Source organism: Callionymus lyra, chromosome 8, assembly GCF_982586985.1.
Source record: "Callionymus lyra chromosome 8, fCalLyr1.hap1.1, whole genome shotgun sequence".
Taxonomy (NCBI): domain Eukaryota; kingdom Metazoa; phylum Chordata; class Actinopteri; order Syngnathiformes; family Callionymidae; genus Callionymus; species Callionymus lyra.
Genome location: NC_141825.1, coordinates 4,297,501 through 4,320,534, shown reverse-complemented (window position 1 = coordinate 4,320,534; position 23,034 = coordinate 4,297,501). Strand labels below are relative to the sequence as shown.

At 38.7% G+C, this 23,034-nt stretch overlaps 1 protein-coding gene across 2 annotated transcripts in view; it reads right to left on the bottom strand.

The window, feature by feature from the left end:
- Positions 1-23,034, bottom strand: part of ntrk3a (neurotrophic tyrosine kinase, receptor, type 3a) — a 128,496-nt gene that overhangs the window by 42,905 nt on the left and 62,557 nt on the right. The window contains exons 5-12 of one of the 2 annotated variants that reach the window (XM_087796925.1): positions 22,253-22,407; positions 21,299-21,441; positions 20,685-20,832; positions 14,350-14,462; positions 13,527-13,710; positions 12,256-12,279; positions 11,832-11,920; positions 10,396-10,498 (exon numbers count right to left, since the gene is read on the bottom strand). In XM_087796925.1, the coding sequence (XP_087653051.1) occupies positions 10,396-10,498; positions 11,832-11,920; positions 12,256-12,279; positions 13,527-13,710; positions 14,350-14,462; positions 20,685-20,832; positions 21,299-21,441; positions 22,253-22,407 (959 nt within the window). The remainder of the gene's footprint in view (positions 1-10,395; positions 10,499-11,831; positions 11,921-12,255; positions 12,280-13,526; positions 13,711-14,349; positions 14,463-20,684; positions 20,833-21,298; positions 21,442-22,252; positions 22,408-23,034) is intronic. The other variant, XM_087796926.1, reaches the window with a different exon arrangement.

Sequence of the window (23,034 nt, the reverse complement as noted above, 5' to 3'; positions counted from 1 at the left end):
CATACACACAAACACCCACACACTCTCATACAAACACACACACACACACACACACACAAGATAAATATTATTCCAAACCGTGACAGTTTTATCCAGATTCCTCTGCTGGTTGTTGTGGCTCAGCTGTCAATCAAATACTGTCTGTTTCTTTAAAGAGGTTCTTTAGTTTGTGTACTATTAGTTTAATATATAGACGCACTGTATTTTAACTTCTTAATCAGATAACTCTCCATATGATCTGATCATCTGCTTCAAAAACAACCTCTGACACTCCTGCACTACTGGGTAATACCGTATTTTTCGGACTATAAGGTGCACTTAAAATACTTTATTTGCCTTATGAATGAATTATGGATTAACTTTCTGACTTGGAAAATATTTTATGTACAGCACGTATACAAATCAGTCTAAATGTTTTAGTACTACTTTGGTAATTTATTTTATTTTTATATAATTTTTCCACCAACAGTTTTGTGTTTACTACAAATCTCTGTAGTATTACCCCGTGAGGCTCCGTAGTATTACTCTGCAAGTCTATGTAGTATTACTTTGCAAGACTTCTTAACAATACTATGTAAAGCTGTGAAGTATTATTCCACGAGACTCCGTAGAATTACTCCGCAAGGCTCCATAGTACTACCCCGTGAAGCTCCATAGTATTACTTCACAGGGCTTCTTTGTATTACTCTGCAAGTCTATGTAGCATTACTCAGCAAGTCTCCTTATCATTACTCCGCAAGGCTTGGTTGTATTACTTTGCAAGACTCCTTAATAATACTCCGTAAAGCTGTGTAGTATTACTCTGTGAGGCTCCTTAGTATTACCTTGCAAGTCTATGTAGTAATACTCCACAAGAGTATTTAATATTACTGGAGTAGTACTCACTAAAGCTGTGTAGTATTAATCCACAGGGCTCCGTAGCATTACTCCGTGAGGCTCCTTAGTATTACCTTGCAAGTCTACGTAGTATTACTCCGCAAGTGTCCTTAATATTACTACCTAAAGCTGTGTAGTATTACTCCACGAGGCTCCGTAGTACTACCCCGTGAGGCTCCTTAGTATTACTTGACAAGGCCCTGTCGTATAACTCTGCAAGGCTCAGGACTATTACTTCACGTTGCTCCATAGTATTACTCCACGAGGCTCCGTAGCATTACTATGTAAGGCTTCATAGTATTACGTAGTATTTTCCCAAGAGGCTTCATAGTAAGTACAATGCAAAATGAAATAAAAAGGTGCTGAAAATGACTTAAAGGAATCACACATAATGTAAAAATACTTCAAACATCCCGACAGAACGAGTGACTCTGCAGTAAATGAAGTGTCGTCTGAGGAGGTTCACGAGCACGAGTCGACATCTGGGTGATTTGATCCAGTCATGGACGCAGCACTCGAGCTACACCAGCGCCAGTTGGAATTGACAGAAGAACCAGGATGTTGTCGGCGTCAGGACGAGACCGTCACCTGAACTCAGCAGGACGTGCAGCACGAATGCGACGCCGACTCCATGAATACTGCATGCAAGCATCTGTTCGCATAATTGCCTATTGATTCAGCCGCTCGCGTTTCACCAAACACATGTTTGTTTTGACGGCCATGTGGATCCGAGATGTTTCCCGGCCACCACTTCCAGAGTCGTGATCCGTGAGCCATTACCCGCCGGCTCCTATCAAAGAGGACCGCGGTCCCGGTGGGATCCGGTCCGAGGCAGAGCAGCGATCGCTCGTCTGGAGCCCTCTGCGGCTCCGTCCGGAGGAGAGATGATAACTTTATCTTCTAATTGTAACCAGGCGGCGGCGAGAGAGCATTAACCAGCGAGCGGCGCCGTCTGGGGAGGTTTAAGTGAGCGTCGTGCGAGGAAAGGGGCCGATGTTGCCGTGATGTAACAAAGGAATATTTAAATCCACATTAGAGAAGAAAGGCGCGCAATTATGTGCGTGTTTGACGGGCCATTGAAATGGAAATGAACGCTGTTGCTTCGGGGACGTGGCATTAGATAAGTGCACCGGTCGGTCGCCATGTTTTCAGCGTTCTGTGATATTTAGTTTAAACACGGGTCAGGACTTCCATTGAAGCCATGAAATGGTTTTACATTTTCTCTGATCGTCTGAACTGGTTCCAGTCCCTGATGACGCTCAAGTCAAGATCAAACACTGTTTTAGACAAGAATCATCTCAATTAGTTCCTGCAAGATCATTTCAAAGGACATTGTTTTTTTTTATTTTAAATTTTTCATCAACCATTTTTTTCTGAATAATTGTCTTTTTAAGGATTAGAAAGTCAATGGAAGCCACAAATAAGTGAAATAAAAGTTGTACATTTAAACTAGTCGTCTGAACTGGTTCAAGTTCCTGATGATGGTCGAGTCAAGAAAAAAACCCACTATTTTACAGTAATACTTTATAATGATAATAATAACAGTAATAGTTTAACATCTTGACTCTCAATCAGTTCCTGCAAGTTATTTTTGAAGTACATTGTTTTTATTCATTTATATAAAAGATTAAATGTCAAAGTACTTTGGAAAGTATTTAATATAGTTGGAACTACATTTTCTTGTTTTCATTTTTTAATTAAATAAACGTTTTTATTGTTATCTGTTTCTCAATTTACTCATTTAACAACTGGTTTTATAAAAAAAAAAGAAAAAGTTATCTTGAAGCATTTCAATCATTTTTGAAAACATTTGCTGCTGAATTATTGTTTTTTTATTTTGTCTTGTTCATATTAACTTTCGTGTTTAATAAATTAAATAAGTTACCTAACTTGTTATGATAAATTTTTTTAATACATATTAACTGTATTTGGTTTAATTCATTAGTTAAAAAAAATAAAGAATTCACGTCATACTCGTTTGCATTTACATAGTAAATAAATGCACTGAATCCAAAAGTAAATTTTCCTAAATGTAAGTTTTAGAGTAGATTTATTAGCTTTTATACAAGACGATTCTTCGACGTTGCCTTTCGGTTCCACCCGTATATCAAGGGTCCCTAATGGAGCGTCTCCAGAACCTCTATTTTAGGAAGAGATTCCGTCGCCTGGAGGAAGAAAAGCAGAGAAACTTTAAACGATGTTCTTCTTCACGCGGTCGTGAAACTGAAATACAACTGAGAGATGGAATTGTGAGATGAAGTGAGAGCTGGTGTCAGTGTGTGTTCCATCTGCCCCACTGTTTTATTAAACAATATACAGTCTCCTCAGGGCCCGACACACACACACACACACACACACACACACACAAATAACTCGCCCACTGGCATAAACAGGAATCTGCAACTTATGCTCTTCAGCAGGATGAGCTGCTTCTCATTTGCAAGGTTGTGACATTGAAGCTTCCGCCACATGGAGAAAGTGTTGAAGTCAATGTAGTCACGTGGTGCTGCTGGTACAAGACGCCGTTGTGATAGTGCAAGTATTAACAACAAAGTAGTAGCATTAGTTGTGGTACTTTAAGATTAGCGCTAGTAAGGAGCAATAGCATCCGCTGCAGTATTTGTAGCTGAAACACTATCGTAGGCATATTACAGTAGTAAAAGTAAGTTGTAAAATAGTAAGATTAGCATTAGCATTAGCATTAGCAGCTATAGCAGCAGTAGTAAAAGTAGTGGCTATGGAAGTAGTTGTAGTAGTGGTAGTAGTTGTAGCATCAGTAGTAACAGTAGCATCATAAGCATTAGCATTAGCAGATATATTAACAGTAGTAAAAGTAGTGGCTATGGTAGTAGTAGTAGTAGTAGTAGTTGTAGCATCAGTAGTAACAGTAGCATCATTAGCATAAGCATTAGCAGCTATAGCAACAGTAGTAAAAGTAGTGGCTATGGAAGTAGTAGTAGTAATAGTAGTTGTAGCATCAGTAGTAACAGTAGCATTTTTTTGCATTGGCATTACAAATCTTATCAGTAGTTGCTCCTTTTATTAGCATTGGTGGTCGAAGCAGTAGTAGTTTTGATAAAACATCAGTTAGGGGCGTAAAAAAATATCCATAGCCCTTAAATATTGTGACACAACAACACTGTATCGATTAAGAAATATATATATCTTAGGGGGCTTTACAAGTAATATTGTATTGTATCATAGTTTTTCTTTGGTTTTATATTTCAATAAATAAATAAATACTTTTCAAATTTAAATTTAACATATTAATTGTTTTTGTTGAGGACGAGAGGATACAGTCAACTCAAGCAGCTTTTTTAAGACTTATTTTGGTTTGAAAACAAATGAAAGCAGTTACGACTTCGTCAAGAGTCATGTGGTCTGTAAATATAACACCAGAGTCAAGAACTCGACAATACTACACATATATACTTGTTACTAACCTATCACAACACCAGAGTCAAGTACTCGACAATACCACAAATATATCCTTGTTACTACACTATCCCAACACCAGAGTCAAGTACTCGACAATACTACACATATATCCTTATTACTACACTATCCCAACACCAGAGTCAAGTACTCGACAATACTACACATATATACTTGTTACTACACTATCACAACACCAGAGTCAAGTACTCGACAATACTACACAAATATCCTTGTTACTACACTATCACAACACCAGAGTCAAGTACTCGACAATACTACAAATATATCCTTGTTACTACACTATCACAACACCAGAGTCAAGTACTCGACAATACTACACATATATACTTGTTACTACACTATCACAACACCAGAGTCAAGTACTCCACAATACTACACATATATCCTTGTTACTACACTATCACAACACCAGAGTCAAGTACTCAACAATACTTCAAATATATCCTTGTTACTACACTATCACAACACCAGTATCAAGTACTCGACAATACTACACATATATCCTTGTTACTACACTATCACAACACCAGAGTCAAGTACTCAACAGTACTACACATATATCCTTGTTACTACACTATCACAACACCAGAGTCAAGTACTCAACAATACTTCAAATATATCCTTGTTACTACACTATCACAACACCAGTATCAAGTACTCGACAATACTACACATATATCCTTGTTACTACACTATCACAACACCAGAGTCAAGTACTCGACAATACTACTCATATATACTTGTTACTACAATATATCGTTTCCCATGTATCGTGCTATGTATCGTATCGGCAGATTCGTGACAATACACATTTACTGTGAAGCAACAAGAACACGATAAAGAAACGGAGAAGAATGTGGACGTAATGAGGCGAGATTGACTTTTTAAAGACGCAGCAAAGGTTCTGCAGTAACGGCTGCTCCGGCGTCGATATCACTCCTTCACGTCCAGTCCAGACGAGTGTAAACGTGCGCATCCTCACGCACGTCCTCACCTGCGTGATGGTCTGACCTGTGCGGCGTTTCTGCAGCGCAGGTAGTTCCTCTCACCTGGTGATGCAGTGTGTGCTGATGCTCCGGCTCGGAGGCACAACATTTGTCACCATCATGCCGGTGTTATCAGGCGGCGCAAAGACGGATGAGTCATCTTTAGGAGGAGCCGTGAGTTAGGAATGCACAGCTTCTGAACTGTGCTGGAAATGTTCTTTTTTTTCTTTTCTTAAATTGAATCCACACAAAACCAACCCTGCAGGTGATCCCAGCTGGAGGAGCCGAAAGAGTCGAACCAGCGCTGGATCCTGTTTCACACTTCTTAACGACAAACACTTTCTTTTCTGTCAAAGATCGACGCAGAGGAAGAGATTTGACGCGACTGTTGTGCTTATCGTTGAACGCTGCAGGAGGAAATGATGCAAATGTTAAGAAAATTAAATATGTATTCGTTTTGTCGCCATGTTAAACTAGCCAGCAGCAGATTGCGTTGTATTGCAGTACGTGTTTTGTCTCAAGTACATTTCCTGATGGTTGTTAAAAAATACACTGATATGACGTCATCTTAGATTGATGTGTAAGAACATGTGTTTTTTAATAAGATGTATTACATGATGTTATTTAAATGTGTAATTATGAGTAACATGAGTATTATGGCTTTAATCTTGTAATAAATGCATTTTGTACGACTATAATCTAGTAATAAATGAATTGTGTACGACTATTAACATAGTAATAAATATTTTCATACAACTTTAATCTCGTAATAATTGTATTTTGTACGACTATTAACATAGTAATAAATATTTTTGTACATCTAGGATCTCGTAATTAAGTATTTTGTATGACTTTAATCCCTTTAATGAAAGCATTTTCTACTACTTTAATCTCTTAGTAAATGCATTCTGTACAAACATTAACATAGAAATAAATATTTTTGTACTTCTTTTATTTCGTAATAAAGTATTTTGTATGACTTGAATCTCTTAATAAATGCATTTTGTACAACTATTAACATAGTAATACATATTTTTGTACAACTTTAATCTCATAATAAAGTATTTTGTACGACTTTAATCTCTGAATAAATGCATTTTGTACGGCTATTAACATAGTAATAAATATTTTTGTCCATCTTTGATCTCGTAATTAAGTATTTTGTACAACTTTAATCTTGTAATAAATGCATTTTCCACTTAATCTAGTAATAAATTCATTTTGTATGACCTTAATCTTGTAATCAAGTATTTTGTAAAAGGTTAATCTTGTAATAGATGCATTTTATATGACTTTAATGTTGTAAAATATACATTTTATGACTTTAATGTCGTAATAGATGCATTTTATATGACTTTAATGTCGTAATAGATGCATTTTATACGACTATAATGTCGTAATATATGTATTTTATATGACTTTAATGTCGTAATAGATGCATTTTATAGGACTTTAATGTCGTAATAGATGCATTTTTTACGACTATAATGTCGTAATATATGTATTTTATATCACTTTAATGTCGTAATAGATGCATTTTATACGACTATAATGTCGTAATATATGTATTTTATATGACTTTAATGTCGTAATAGATGCATTTTATACGACTATAATGTCGTAATATATGTATTTTATACAACTTTAATGTTGTAATAGATGCATTTTATATGAATATAATGTCATAATATATGCATTTTATACGACTTTAATGTCGCAATAGATGCATTTTATATGACTTTAATCTCGTAATAGATGCATTTTAAATGACTTTTATCTCGTAATAGATGAATTTTATATGACTTTAATCTCGTAATAGATATATTTTATGAATTTAATGTCGTAATAGATGCCTTTTATATTACTTTAAAGTCGTAATAGATGCATTTTATATGACTTTCTTTTTTGTCATAAACACATTTTATACAACTTTAAGCTAGTAAAATCTAAATCATTACATGAATGTGAAAACTATCTGATAAGCATTTAATTCTACTGAAATCCATGAAATGTATATGATGCATTTAAGGATGTTAAATAGATCCTAAAAAGTAAATGATAACGTTACACTATATACAAGCACAAAATAAGGTTAAAATGTGTTGTAATTTGATATATCCAAGGCGATCATAAACAACGTTAATTGCATCAGCTATTATCTGTTTTCCACAGAGCGCTTTTCTTGGCTGCTGTTGTTTTTGTGATGAATCAAAGCTCGTGAAAGTCACCAGATGTAACTTTTTAATCAGCCGACAGCCCTCTCCAGCACAACAACGCCAGCGACACGAGGAGAAACGAGGAAATTCACAGTCACGCCTCTCTAAACCGGCGCCAAACTCTCTCCACGTCTCCCTGCTCCCCCGATCGCCATCTCTCTCCCTGTGCCTCTTTCATTCATCTCACTCGGTTCCACTCACCTCGCCTCACACCTGAGCATTTCAATATCCCGGGGGCCTGGATTGAACCTGAGGAACATCTATTGAATAGAAAAGTTTCCGCTGAACTGATGATCACCGCTGATGAGTCAACAAAATCGGGGTCGGCATGACTCAGCATGTTTAAGTTACTGCATCGTAATGAAGATATTCCTCCATCAGACGACCATCGACCCGGATAACATTTTTATTTAAATTTTATCAAACACCTCACTTGACTTTTAAATTACTTCTTATCTTGAAATTACAGAGATGAATTGAATATTAACAAAATGGATGTGGGCGTCAAACCCCCTCATGCAGGCCCGACAATTCTAAATAAGAAGTATAGACTGACACTGTATATAGAAGCAGCAACATCAATGGTGGTAATAGTAAGTATTAATAGTTGTTGTTTTTGTTGTGGGTGAAACACTAGTACCATTATTAATAGTCGTATTAGTATCACAAATGCTCCTCCCATGATGCAACACTAATAGACTCAGGGACTCATTGATATTAGACTTTATAACTGTTTGGAGTGAAAGGATGATGTAATTCTATGTAAATCTTTCTATCCTTTTTCCTTAGTATTCTATTCCTTGTGTTATTTCCTTTGATCCTCCTCTAAACTTGCACTTTGTCATCCCTTGCATTGCTTTTCTTTGCACGAAATCCCAGTAGAAGTGACCATTCATTTATTTACTTTTCTTATTGAAAAACATGTATTTTAAAACATGTATTTTAGCTCAGAAGTGAGGCATCACCCCCCCCAAAAAAAAAACAAACTTCTCAGTTACAGTGATCAAAATGGCTCCCATGATGCTTTGCCGCCCAGACAACCAATCACAGTTGTGCATCACTTTTCACACCTATATATGGTATTGTAGCGACCAATCAGACGTCACTAAATCAATAAGTGAGTAGAAAGGGATTGTGGGAACTCACTGCCGCTCTATCGCTCTAGTAGAAGAACTCACATTTCTCCGATCCTTAAAACTCTTCACTGGCTTCCAGTTTCTTTCAGGATCAACTTTAAAATTCTGGTTCTTACTTTCAGATCTATTCATGGTCAGACCTTCCATCAGTGATCTGATCCAGCCTTAGACCCCAGCTCGGGCTCTGAGGTCTGTGGATCAGAATCTACTGATGGTTCCTCGCACACGGTTCAGGACCAAAGGAGAGAAATCCTTCCAGGCTGTTGCTTCTAAGCTTTGGAATGATCTTCCTCTCTCTCTGTGTTTGATGATCTACTGACTCCTTCAAGAAACCTCTTAAGACGTTTTTATTGTTCAGGCTTTTCCCTGATTTTCTGAGACTCCTGTGTTGTTCTCGGTGTTATCTTGACCTTTAAAGTATATATTTTATTGGGTATTGTTTTGATTGTTCAAGCGCTTTGTGACCCTGGTCTGGAAAAGTGCTACAAATATAAATTACTTACTAACTTACTTACTGTTTGGTTGGCACCATAAGTAAGTTCTGTTATTGTTAACTATTGGTGTGTGGGACCCCAGAATAGCGAGGGACCACCGTAGTCGTCTTTAAAGCAGTGAACTGATCTAGTATTAGTAGTATCTCTGGTCTTGGTAGTTGAGGCAGCAAGGGCTGAAAAGAACATTTTATTTTAAAGCTATTGTTTTTTCTTCCCAACAAAACTGCAGCATCATCTCACCTCTAACATCCACGCAGTCGTTGCTGCCGATGACCTCTGAACCCTGCACCCCTACCACAGTCGTGGCCTTGTGGCCGTTTGTTTTTTAACCACCCAGTTAAGCAGTGGGATGTGCGATCGTCTCGATACGTGCGATTGGAAATCAAGCGACGTGTTTAGAGACGCAGACGGCAGCGACTAAGAGACTAAGAGTGAAAATGTTATGAAAACATCTTCAGTCGAGGCAACGGCGCTCCGGGTCGGGGCGGGGGTACGGGGGGGACGGGGATGATGGACAGACTTCCGTCCTCGGCGGACGTTGATAAAGTGCTGGCCGCCGCCGCAGATGTGGAGCTCGACATAAATGACAACGTTCTTCCTGAAGAGTAAACAGAGATGTCATTTCCTCCCGCGGCCACGAGTGTGTGTGTGTGTGTGTGTGTGTGTGTGTGTGTGTGTGTGTGTGTGTGTGTGTGTGTGTGTGTGTGTGTGTGTGTGAGTGGAGGATTTATGGAGACGTAATGGAATCATCAGTCTGTTATTGTGCGTCTCCTTCTTTAAAAAGCACCAGAGTCCATATCAACACACTTTATCTGTGTGCGGCGCCGCGGGCGGGCGGGCTGCGGGGCGACACTGATGAACAGATGGGTGTGATCAACAGATGGTTAACATGCTCGTGCCCCCGAGACAGCGCGACTAGTGTGTGTGGGGTCTGCTAGTGTGGATCTTCTGACGCCGAGGAGGCGGTGACGATTTTCAAAAAAGGTGAGGAAAATAGATGCAAGCGCCGGGATAATCCCAGTGCATCAAAGGCGACTTCTCTGGATCTACAAAGAGGGTCACATAAAGTCCCCCCCAGGAGGTTTGTGCGACGCTGTGCCGAGACCGGCGAACCCCCAAAAACGTTTAGACTGCTGAGTCAGAACATAGAGAAGAAACAAGTCTCTGATCCGCGTCCACAGACAGGGAGTTGATAACCAACATTCTACAGGTAGCAGTTTCATCCTACCTTTGATGCCAAACTTGGATCGCCGTCCGTACTTGCTGATGAGCAGGAAGAGAACCATCAACATCACGCAGGCGAACCCGGCCAGTCCTACAGCGATGGACACCTAGGAAACAGAAAATCATGATTATTTTTGTCCTGTTTAAAACTTTACACTTACACAACAAAACCTTGAATTCTGTCCTTTGATCTATTTTGTGTATCTTTTTTCTTCTTCTCCTCGTTTCAATATGGCTTAAAGAATACACCCACGTCCACTACTGTGACTTCTTTAGCTAATGCTACGTTAATGGTTTTCCTATTAAAGTCATTCTAAAGGTGCCATTTTCATTTATTCAATCTTCTCAGCCAATACATTTTAAAACATTGTGTAAGACATATATACTTCCATCTCAGACATAGATCTAAAATGAATCTTATTCAATTATTATTCAAACACTAAATCTAAGAAATTACTTTATTTGCACTAATTAAGTGGGAATTATTCAACGTTTACTTGTTGTAAAGTTGTTTTTTATTTCATTGTAGATTGACTCAATTGACATTATAATCATATACATATAAGATAGAAAGTGTTACGGGGTGCTACATTTCACCTCACTGCAGCTAGCCTTGTTAGCCACTAGCTAAGCTAGCACTGTTAGCCTCTAGCTAAGCTAGCAAGTATAGCATTGAGTGTCAAATGTCCTTCACTCGACAAGCCAATGGAAAACAACTACTTCATTTCTTTGTTGCCAGCTTGAGACCTTGGCTCCCTAAAGGGTTTGAGTTATGTGACTAAGAAGGCTGATCCTGTATATATCTGCCGCTAAAATCGAAAAATAAATGAAACTTAAGGTTTGCGTTAATATTTAAAAGGAACTGCATATTATGAGCAAAAACCTTTTATTAAGTAATTGTTTACTTAAAAACTAATATCCCAAAGATGTCCGCCGGGAATGAGAACATAAAATATTAATATCAAAATAAACTATAGTAGGAAGTCCATATTGAAACTTTGTAAAAATGCGATGAATGTACATTAATGAAAGTTAATTCACTCATTTTTAACCACTTCCTTAATTGGGTTTCGGGGCCGTTCATTGAACTATGAACTGCTGTGGGATTTTGTATAGTGGGAGGAAACCGGAGTACCCAGATTAAATCCACATATAGACAGGGAGAACATACAAACTCAAAGGTGCGTCCCTTTAAAGACAGTTTTAAAGCATGTATTTTCTATTTAACGATCATGATCAGTCGTGACAAAGCTCAGACTGAGCCGAGCCTCTCACTCTTAAGTTAAACTCAGGGACGTCGCAGACGCTCATGAAACAAGACAAGATAATGAGATTTCCCCCTCGCCGCCCATATCTCTGTTGGTGCGTGAGCTGGAAACGGAAGAAACACATGGAAATGTCCCGTAAACATTTGACAACATGAATATTTCAGCCACTCACCCCAAACGTGTCCTCGGCTTTGCCCGTCTGGATGGTGGGCGTGACTGCGAGAGGGAAGAACACGGACGCCGTCACAGATCGTGGAGAGTCTGAAAACAATTCCGCTGAAATCGATCCCCTGAGCGAGACAAACTGATTTTGGATCGCAGCGGATCCATCGAGTTACGGGGATTGACCCCGATTTCAACCTTCCCACACTGGATGAAGTGAGTGCCGATGCTATTCCTGTACTCGGAATCGACTTCTGATATTTAAGGTATCATCATAATAATCGTATAAAGTGGATAAAGGAGCGGGATTACTGTGCGACATTACATCATCATTAGCTCCACTTTGCTGCTCAGCTCGGTAATTCCCCGCACTCGTCACGTATAAAGCTTCTGCTGATGATGTCAATTAAACAGGAAAATAAAATCGCACTCACCGTAGTCGTAATCTGTTTCAGGACCTGTAAAAACCAGAGGAGCAAATGTTACACACTGAGCAGGAATTACAGTGGAGGTGACGTCACCGAAAAATCATCTAAAATACTCGGATCTAAGTCGGTAGTTTTAAAGAGAAGAGGCTGGAAAACTGGTGGACCAAGGCTAGAGTAGACGCTCACACACTGGTTACTATTCTGTCTCCCTCAGGGCGAAGTCTGTCTTGACCCCTGACCCCGACCTCTGCACTTTTGAGGCTTTCCGTGTGACAGCTAGGAAGTCAAGATCCAGTGACGTCCTCGCATGTGTCGCTGCGGGTTTGAAGGGTGCGGCTTAGGAACAGATTTCCTGTTGTTCGGGTGATCAGATTAGCTTGAATCCACGTTATGATGCCCACGAGCAATGCTTCTACCATAGAGTCACTTTTAAAGAAACTCTTACATGTACCTCAATATGTGACTTACTAATCTCACGATATGGTTAGATACGATATATTTCAATACACTTCAGTACTTTCCGAAAGGATTTTAGGGGACGCTTCATTTTGGCTACATCTTATAGTCACTGCCCTTTCTTTTTTATTATACTTTATTATTCTTTTTCCAAAATAGGTCCAAACATTAGCTTTTAAAAGCTGCTGGAGTCAACTGTATCCTCTTGTCCTCAGTCATCGCCAGGATCTCGGAGGATTCTATTGTTCCTTTGGCTGCGGATGACTCAATGACTGCTGCCATCTAGCATCAGGAAGTCTAATTACAACAACAAAATGAACAAAAGCCACAAAATTAAAAACTTAATAAATAAAAAAAACGATACAGTGCTGTTGAATACTGATATAGTATGGTCAACAAAATATCAATATACTGTATATGTGTGTATCAATTGTTTTTCGCAGAACCCTGGTGGAAACCCAGGGATAGATAACTTTGTCCTCTGGCTAAGCTCTGATAGTGCACAGATGATAAACAATGAAGTGCATGGATTTTTCAGTCAATTTCCTTACTCCCCTCATTCTTAAACAAGACCCTTAAGTTACTTGAACTTCTCCCTATCCTTCAGGAGTGGAGGGTATTCCTGATGGTATTCCACTGCAGTACTTCATCTCTACAGTAACCCTGTATGGACCAGACATCGCTTCTTCCTCTGTGGTCCACCAGGAACAAGAACACTTCGCAATGGTTGTGTTGTTTTTTTCAGTTTCACTTCATTCATATAAAACTCAAGGTGGCCAAAACACACTTTTTCACTTTCAGTCATGGTACAAACAACCTACCTTCGAAGGGTTTGTCCAGGAAGTGCCCGTAAACGGTGTTGTTCACTGATCCCAGATAGTTGGACGCTTCGAGGGTGTAGTTCCCGTTGTTGTGGTGAGTCGGGTTTTTGAAAGTGAGACAGCCCTCGACGAAGTCCTGGTAGGTGTCGATGTCAGGACGCAGATACTCGGTGTGTGAAATCTCCTGCGAATTTAAGTGCGTTATTCTTGGTCTTGGATAGGAAAACTGAGCTTATATTATACCGTCATATTTACCAACCACTTATACATATAATAATTCTATTACTGCTGGTGTTATATATCACCGCGTGTGTGGGAAAGATATATAGGGGGTAAAGATGTCTCTGCGCCCGCTAAGTCCTTAGCTTTAGCGATAAAAAAAAAGTTTGGTGGAAACACACAGTAAGTTAATTAAGGTAAGGTAAGGTAAGACTTTATTGATCCCTCAAGAGGTCTCCTTCCGGAAATTGTTTTTTTTCCAATAGCCACAGAAAATACAGCAATTTTTCATTAAAATTTATCAAAATAAAATAAGAACAAGAACAAAGAGAAACAAAGAGATTATTAATTAACGGCTTGTTAAACTGCGACATGCAACTCACACTTGTAAAAGTAAAAGACGTCACTTTAAACCAGACCTGAGTTCTATTCTTTGTTTAAGTAAAAGCATTAAGTTCCGAACCTGACGCTCTTTATTTACCAACTGCTAATTTGCAGCATTTCCATCCACATGTTTTGCCCTCAGAAATGTTCCCGATCCAGAGAGACGAGTCAAACTTTGGAACATCATAATGAAAAGCAGCTTTTAAATGAGCTTAAACACCTTGTGATTGTGAAACCAGCGTATGGTCGGATGCGGGGAACCTCTGACGGTGAACTCTATGCAGGTGTCATGGCGACGCGCCGGCTCCAACAGCTTCACAATGAGGGGAGGAACTGAGGACAGAGAGAACAAGAAGAGATTGTTCACTTGCTGATTAAAGGGTGAGAAGGAATGGAAAATGAATCTGATTGTGTTCCTCCCGCTGCACTGCGGTGAAGGAGAGGACACGGAGCGGCAATTGTCATTTTAATTTGATGGTCTTATCGCAGTCGGCTCAGATGGATGTGAAGTGTGCGTCCGTGTGTGTGTGTGTGTGTGTGTGTGTGGGGGTGTGTGTGTGTGTGTGTGTGTGGGGGTGTGTGTGTGTGTGTGTGTGTGTCGCCGTTCTCAAATGTCCCTGTGTTGACTGAACAACTGAAACTGCTGGCAAACACCACAATGTCATCGTCTCACTGTCACTGGCTCAACAGCATCCTCCGACAAACAGAGTCATTCAGTCGGCGGCGCCGGTTCATCAAACACATTTGGAGATGATTTCTGAAAAGGACGTAATGGACTTATGCACACTGCAGGAGCTGAAGTATATAACTCCTGTTTCAAATAAAATTGGACTTATTAGACTAGATTTAAGTCACATTCAGCTGACAAGTCCAGAAAATGTCTCGAGTGACGATATTAGGAGATGAAAATGTGACCTAAATTGCTTGTAAACATGTAAAAAAAAATCTGTCAATGTGGTGAGAAAACAAACTTGTTTGGTTTATTGTATTAAGTAAGTAAGTCATTTATATTTGTTGAGTGCTTTTACAGACCAGGCTCACAAAGCGATAACAATACCCAATAAAATAGATACTTAAAAGGTCAAAACAACACTGAGAACAACAACACTGCAAGAATAAAAATGTCTTCAGATGTTTCTTGAAGGAGTCAGTAGATCATCAAACACAGAGATGGTTCCAAAGCTTAGGAGCAACAGTCTGGAAGGATTTCTCTCCTCTGGTCCTCAGGAACCATCAGTAGATTCTGATCCACAGACCTCAGAGCCCGAGCTGGGGTGTAAGGCTGGATCAGATCACTGATGGAAGGTCTGACCATGAATAGATCTGAAAGTAAGAACCAGAATTTTAAAGTTGATCCTGAAAGAAACTGGAAGCCAGTGAAGAGATTTAAGGATCGGAGAAATGTGAGTTCTTCTACTAGAGCGGCTCAGAATTCTCGCTGCAGAGTTCTGAATCAATTGCAGACGAGACAGATCCTTCTTGTTATTATAATTTAGACATCATTCTTGTTAAGATAAAAATGTTCAACCCTCTGGCTACAATGTTAATGGTATAATTTGACAATATCATATGTTATTATTAAATGTATCTCCAAAAGTCAGGTATTTATAACGTGAAGAGGAGAAAATTTGGCCGAGAGAACAGAATGTTTTTATTCATAGATCGGGTGATTACTGTAGGTTTCAGAACGTCTGTAGTAGAACTGCCGAAAACACGGATGACAATCCCCAACATCAAGTGTTTGTGGAGCTTCACAGAACCGTGGCCGACAACATAAGGCCTGACGAATCGCACTTGATACACGTTCAAAACTTTCAGGCTGAAAAAATGTGTTAAAATCTGACAGAATGAATAGAGCGATACGACCAACAGAAACATATTGTAGTTTGTGTGCACGGGTTCAAATCCTCTTTGCTCTCCTCCTTGTCAAATCACTCCTTCATTGAATTCGACAGCTCTGTTGTAGAGTTCAGCTCTTGCTCACCCTCGACACCTCAGCGTTACAAAACTGTCCAGAAGTCAACGGTGATTATTGGAAGAAACACAATTTGTGGTGACAACGTAGGAGAAAAAATGTAAGTAAGTACTAGTTAACATACTAGATTTAAACTCCAGAAGACCAAGACATAAGACAAACATAGGAGTCCCAGAAGATTAGAAAAAAGCACAAATAAAAAGGTCTTAAGATACTTCTTGACGGAGTCAGTAGACTCCATCCATGTGTTATTTATGATTTAAAAAAAAGTAATTATTCAAATATTACTGTCATGATTTTCTTAGTTCGCTTCCTAATCTGGGTTTTTCTACCTTGTTAGCAGGAGGCAGGTTTGCACAGCTGAGCTGAGTCTCTCCCTCCTGAAGCAGACCCAGAACAAGAAGAGATCGCCAGTTGGTTGCACCTCCCGACCAGGTTTGACTTGATTTTTTTTTTTACTTTTCCTGAGACTTTTTCTGACATTGATAGTTTTATGTTCAAGTAAATTGATTCCCCTGTGTTCTGGATTCTATTTTTGTTTTTGCCTGAGTTGGAGCCCATTTAGGAATTTACCTTTGTGGATTTTATTTATTAAAGACTATAGCTGTGTCTCAAATCGTATACTTGCGTACTAAAAGCTTTTAGTTCATAAGTGCGTCTCAATTCTTAGTATGTGAAATGTAGTGCTCTATGCACACTAAATTGTCACTAAAACTCCTACAAAAATGAGTATGGATCGATGGAAACTTTCTACCCTAAACGGCTCCATCTTAGTGACAGATTAAACGGAGGTTCCTCCATATATATATATATATATTTATATATATATTCATATACTAACAGGTGCATTTTCAGCAGCAGTAGGAGGATGACATGTCTTCGCTGGTGATAACGGTGTAAATATCTTGCCAATATTATATTTCTTGATCCAAACCAAACGTGCTGCCAGCAGGAGGCGATAGTGTTCCTACAGCTGGTTGAAATCGTCGTTAAATAGTAGTAGAAGAAGAAGCTGTCGCGTCATTTCCTGTTAGTGTGTAGCAGCAGAGTTTGATTTGAGACGTACTATCTGTGGAGAATTAGTTACTAGTTAGTACGTACACTATCCTGATGCATACTAATTGCAAGTATACTAAGAGAAGTATGTGATTTGAGACAGTAAGTGACTTTTCCTCTATCGCGTTTGAGACCTTTTTCTGCTTTTGGGTCGACGCGTCACCCATGACATTAACATCTTCAACCATGGCTACAAGCATAGTGAAAAATTACTACTACTACACCCAAACAGTGAGTTAACTTGAAAAACTGCTTAGCAAAAACTAAAATGTACCATTTATCAAAAAAAGACAACATTTTAATATATATAGAGATATATATATATCTCTATTTATATGTATATATATAGATATATCAAATAATTTGTGAGAAGGTGACAACAATTTTAGAATATGCATTTTTTTTGAGAAATACTTCGTCATGACAACCTCACTGGTGAAGTACTTGCATAAAAATGACACAGAAAAGACGTTGAGATGCTGATACCACCAAAAGTGGTTTGTTTGGCACTTCAGCACGTTCTGGCTGCTGCAGATCGTCTATTTTAATTTGAATGGACTTCCAAATGTGTTTTTCTTTCCGAACATCTCAGTGTGTTCGCAGAAGAGTTGAATTCTTTCTGTCATTATCTATTGTGGCACAGCCATCCATGTTGCCTTCAAGTCCTGCTGTGCTCTTTCTGCGAAGGCTGCATTCATTTGGTTATTTTTAAAGAAAGAAAATCCGATCGGGAGAGTTGGAAATTATTCAGAAAGACGACACCAGCGTTCTGAAGTGGAAAGTCATATTCAATAGAAAGTATTCAAATTGTGTTCACGCTGTTTTAATATTCTTCAAATAAAGCATGTTCCAACAAGGCCCGGCTCCTTTTTAGCAACAGAAGTAAAAACATTTAGCGTGAGTTTTCCTCCTGAAATCACTCTCCTTATCTCTAATCTGTTAGCATCTAATAGAGTTGACGCGCCGTATTTATCACAATATGTTTTCCGCCGCAACGAGCCTCTGACTAAACACACCGCGAACTGCATTGTAAATGTGATTTGCTATTATTTCCACATCTCGTATTAAATCTGTCGATGTGCACTTGGGCTAACAGAAGCAGATGAATGGGGAGCGGTGGCGTCGGTGAGATGCTGGGGCGCCGCTGAGCTGTAATTGGCCTCAACGTGATAACAAACGTGATTCATGGAGAGAAGTTCCATGTTGTAGCGGATGAAGGAATTAAGATTGTTGAAGAGAGAAGACAATGTTTACAAAACTCTCAGCCTTAATGCTGATCAGCAACATTAGCCGTCGAGGGAGTTGTTAAGCAGAAGTGGAAGTAATGTTTGTTTTTACTGAAGTGAAGCTGAAATAAGAAAATGTATAGTTGTGCTTAAAACGATAATCATTCCAATATAATACAACCTCATATTTTGGATTTTTTTTTTTTACTTAACAATAGATGTTCGTAGCTTAATATGTTTGTTAACTAAAATATTTACCGAAAATATTCGTAAGAGGTAAACAAGCGGTATCTAAAATGATGTAACCTAAAATGTTTGTAACTTAAAATGTTCTTAACCGAAAATGTTCGTAACCTAAAATGTTCGTAACTTAAAATCTTTGTAACTTAAAATGTTCTTAACCTAAAATGTTCGTAACCTAAAATGTTCTTTACCTAAAATGTTTGTTACCTTAAAATGTTTGTTACCTTAAATGTTTGTAACCTAAATTTTTCGTAAACTAAATTTTTCGTAACCTAAAATGTTTGTAATCTAAAATGTTTGTAATCTAAATTGTTCGTAACCTAAAATGTTTGTAACTTAAAATCTTTGTAACTTAAAATGTTCTTAACCTAAAATGTTCGTAACCTAAAATGTTTCTTTACCTAAAATGTTTGTTACCTTAAAATGTTTGTTACCTTAAATGTTTGTAACCTAAATTTTTCGTAAACTAAATTTTTTGTAACCTAAAATGTTTGTAATCTAAAATGTTTGTAATCTAAATTGTTCGTAACCTAAAATGTTTGTAATCTAAAATGTTTGTAATCTAAATTGTTCGTAACATAAAATGTTTGTAATCTAAAATGTTTGTAATCTAAATTGTTCGTAACCTAAAATGTTTGTAACTTAAAATGTTTGTCACCTAAAATGTTCGTAACCTAAAATGTTTATATCCTAAAATGTTCATAACCTTAACAACCGCTATCTAAAATGTTTGTAACCTAAGATACCTTTAGATACTGATGGATAGATGGATAGATGGATGGATAGATGGATGGATAGATGGATATATAGATGGATAGATGGATGGATATATAGATGGATAGATGGATGGATATATAGATGGATAGATGGATGGATAGATGGATATATAGATGGATAGATGGATGGATATATAGATGGATATATAGATGGATAGATGGATGGATATATAGATGGATAGATAGATGGATAGATAGATGGATAGATAGATGGATAGATGGACATATAGATGGATATATAGATGGATAGATGGATGGATATATAGATGGATAGATAGATGGATAGATAGATATTTGTAACTTAAAATGTTCGTAACCTAAAATGTTTGTTACCTAAAATGATTGTACCCCAAAGGAACAATAACATGACATTATTTTTGGCTAAATTGCCTATAGTTTAAAATACTTGCTATCATAAATGATATAATAACATTTGTTGCCTACGGTACTTGTAACCTACAGTAAATCTTAAAATAGGAAATATTGGGAAGTGGACAGAGCTGTTGCAGACTAAATAAAATGAAGTCCATGTTTTGGATTACTAGGAGGGTGTCAAGGGGTTCAGTCGCCAGCAATGAGCATAGAGAAGTGAGTCTGAACATGAGTATTAACACACACAACAAATATAAGTATATAAATACCATAGAACCCACAAGCCTCTTGCTGTGAGGCTGCAGCAACAACATAAACGTATAAGCTTATTTTTAGCTTCGCCAACTGACCTCAAATCTTACAAAATGTTCTCCTTTCAACACTTTTATTCTTTTCCTTACTTTCCTACCACAAGCCATGCGAAGAGTTTTCTGTCCGCCATCTCACTCGGAGCTGCTCTCAGCCGCCTCTCTTTCCTCCCACACCGAAAAAAGATGCATATTTTCTTTTTTTTTCTCCACGTGTGGCATGTTACCATTCCTCCTTCCAATATCTTCCTCATCTCCCCGCGTCCATCTCTTCTTCGCTTGCGGAAGATTTGTATTCGGCTGAGGTCAGCGCGCCGTTGAGCGGCTCTCTCGGCCCGTCTCATTTACGTTTCCCAGCATTATTCATGAGGCCTCTGTTTGACACAAAATATGCAAACAGCCTCTTTTATAGGTCACGTGCGAGTAAACACAATAAAGCCCGGCGTAAATATGAACCGGAAGAGTGAGAGTGGAGGTCACAATTGTAATGAAGATGGATGAGAGCGTTTAGCGCCTTGAAAACACTAATAAGTACTTTCCTCCATCCACCATTCTCTTTGTGTGTGTGTGTGTGTAGTTGTGTGTGTGTGTGTACTCACAGTGAACCGTCAGTTGGATGGAGGCGTTGGTCATGCCCACGATGTTGGTCGCCGTGCAGGTGAGAAGGAAGTTGTTGTCGTCCCGGCTGATGTTGACCAGGGTGATGTTGATGGAGTGGATGGTGTTGTTGTTGTAGACCTTGGCTTGCTGGGGGCGCAACAGAGGGAAAGGCTGTTAAAATCAGCCAAAAAACGACACGAGATAAAGAGGACTTCCTCCTTTAGATCTTCTGAGGGTCCAGGTCCAGTGTGTTGTCCTGGATCTGACCCAGGTCCTCCTCCAAGTTGATGTATTAAAATCCTCAACTTGCTTCCTCCATATGGAGGAGTTCTCACCTCTACATCTCTCTGGATCAATGGGCAACACTTTACATTTCCTCTCCTCACCACTGTTTTTTTTTGTTTAAGGTTATAGCAGCTGCGGCACCTCTCATCACCGTACAACACTGTGTCAGCTGTAAGTCAAGTTACCATGGCGATGCCTCCGACGTGCGAGATGTCTCCGACACTCTCGTCTATTTCCGAGGCGTTCAGCTCGTTCAACATCAGCTCGTATTCATTTATTCATTTTTATGTTTTTTTCTCTCCCGCACGTGACGCCCCGAAAAACTCACGTCCTGCGAGTCGAAGGTGCGCAGGCCGTTGACGGGCCAGTCCACGTCGGGCAGCGGGGACCCCGAGCCGTTGCAGGTGGCCGTGACCCGGTCGCCCTCCACCACCGTCAGGTTGCTGTGGCTCACGCTGATCTCGGGGAGGTCTGGTGAGAAGAGAGGAGAGGTCGTGAGGTCGTGAGGTCGTGAGAAGTGACACAGCAGAATCCTGAAGTGGAGATGTTTGGATCTAATTATTAATTAATTATTTATTTAATTAATAAGTATTTTTATGGTTTGAAAATATCAAAGTGGGATTATAAAGTAAATAATAATGCATCAGTTATGGAATATTTTTAATGGAATATTTATCATTTTATGTATTTCATTGTCATTATTATTATTTTTTAGCCCGGTTTTAGTGAAAGTTATAATAATTTCTTGTTTTAATCAAAGAAAAACACATGTAATAAAAATAATATAATGGAAAAAAATGTTGAAATAAATTACCTTAACTTGAATACAGAATTGTGAAAGTGCTTTTAGTAAATCATATTTATAACTTCACATTTTATTGAAATACACAAATGTAAAATACATTTTAACAACACAATTCATGAATTATTTATAAACATAATGAGTCTATTTATTTGAATACCTCTCCTTATATTCTATTTATTAGCGAATATTTTCTTTTAAATAAATTCATCCTAATACAAATAAACATGTTTCAAAATGACCTTTTACCGATCATATTAAAAAAGAGAAAACATCTTGTATTTTGCAGCATTTAGTCGAATGATCTATATATAGCTTTTCTTATATAAATGTGTCATGAAAAATGTCTTCTTATATAATTATTTCACACTAATTCAAGCACATCTAACTCTTCTGCACCCATGAGTTGACGTCGGTCTCCAACTTTCTTCACACACAATCGTGGTGCGTTCACTGACTCCCCCCGGGATGTGCACTCACCACAGTTGCTGATGTTCATGTCCAGCAGCAGCGTCCTCTTGTAGCCCACCGCACAGTAAAGCTGTTGTCCACTCAGCCCCGCCTCCCCGCGCTGTTGCCATAGCTGCAGCCAGCGGATCTCACAGCCGCAGTCAAACACCACGTCCTCTAGATGACTGCAGACAAAGAGACGGCAGCAGAATTCTGCTTTACTCATCACAGCTTGGCCGGAGAGAGGCACAGACGTTTAAATATTTTAAACACCCAGCGCTGACCCAGAATGCCGTGCAGCAGGTGCCAGGACTTCATTGTGACCACGGATTTGAAGGGGGGAACGCGTCGAAGGACTCGCTCGATCGGATGTTTAAAAATAGGTTGAAAATATTCCATATCTACGACAGTTCAGGTTCAGTGTTTGGACAAAAGGTTGGCCTGGTTTTCTACATCATACAAATCACTGACATGTGTGACACAAGGGACACCCTGGACAGTTCTATAGTCCATCACATGGACAAACACCCGCTCCACAGATAAATGCAGACAGTTTAAAGCATGTACATCCAAACGTTCGTTTACCTCTGTCGGGTGAAAAAAGGAGAATCACTGAATAACAATTTGCTTCAGAAGCATCGATCAATATCTTAGTCTGACTCACTGTTAAAGAGTTAAAAGACAATAAACACTGTGTCATCTTGGCATCAGACCATTAAGACTAGTGTAGTGACTAGTAGGTGTGCGAGAAAATATTGATCCATTGATACATATCTATAATTTTTCACGATACCACATTGATATTAAACAAC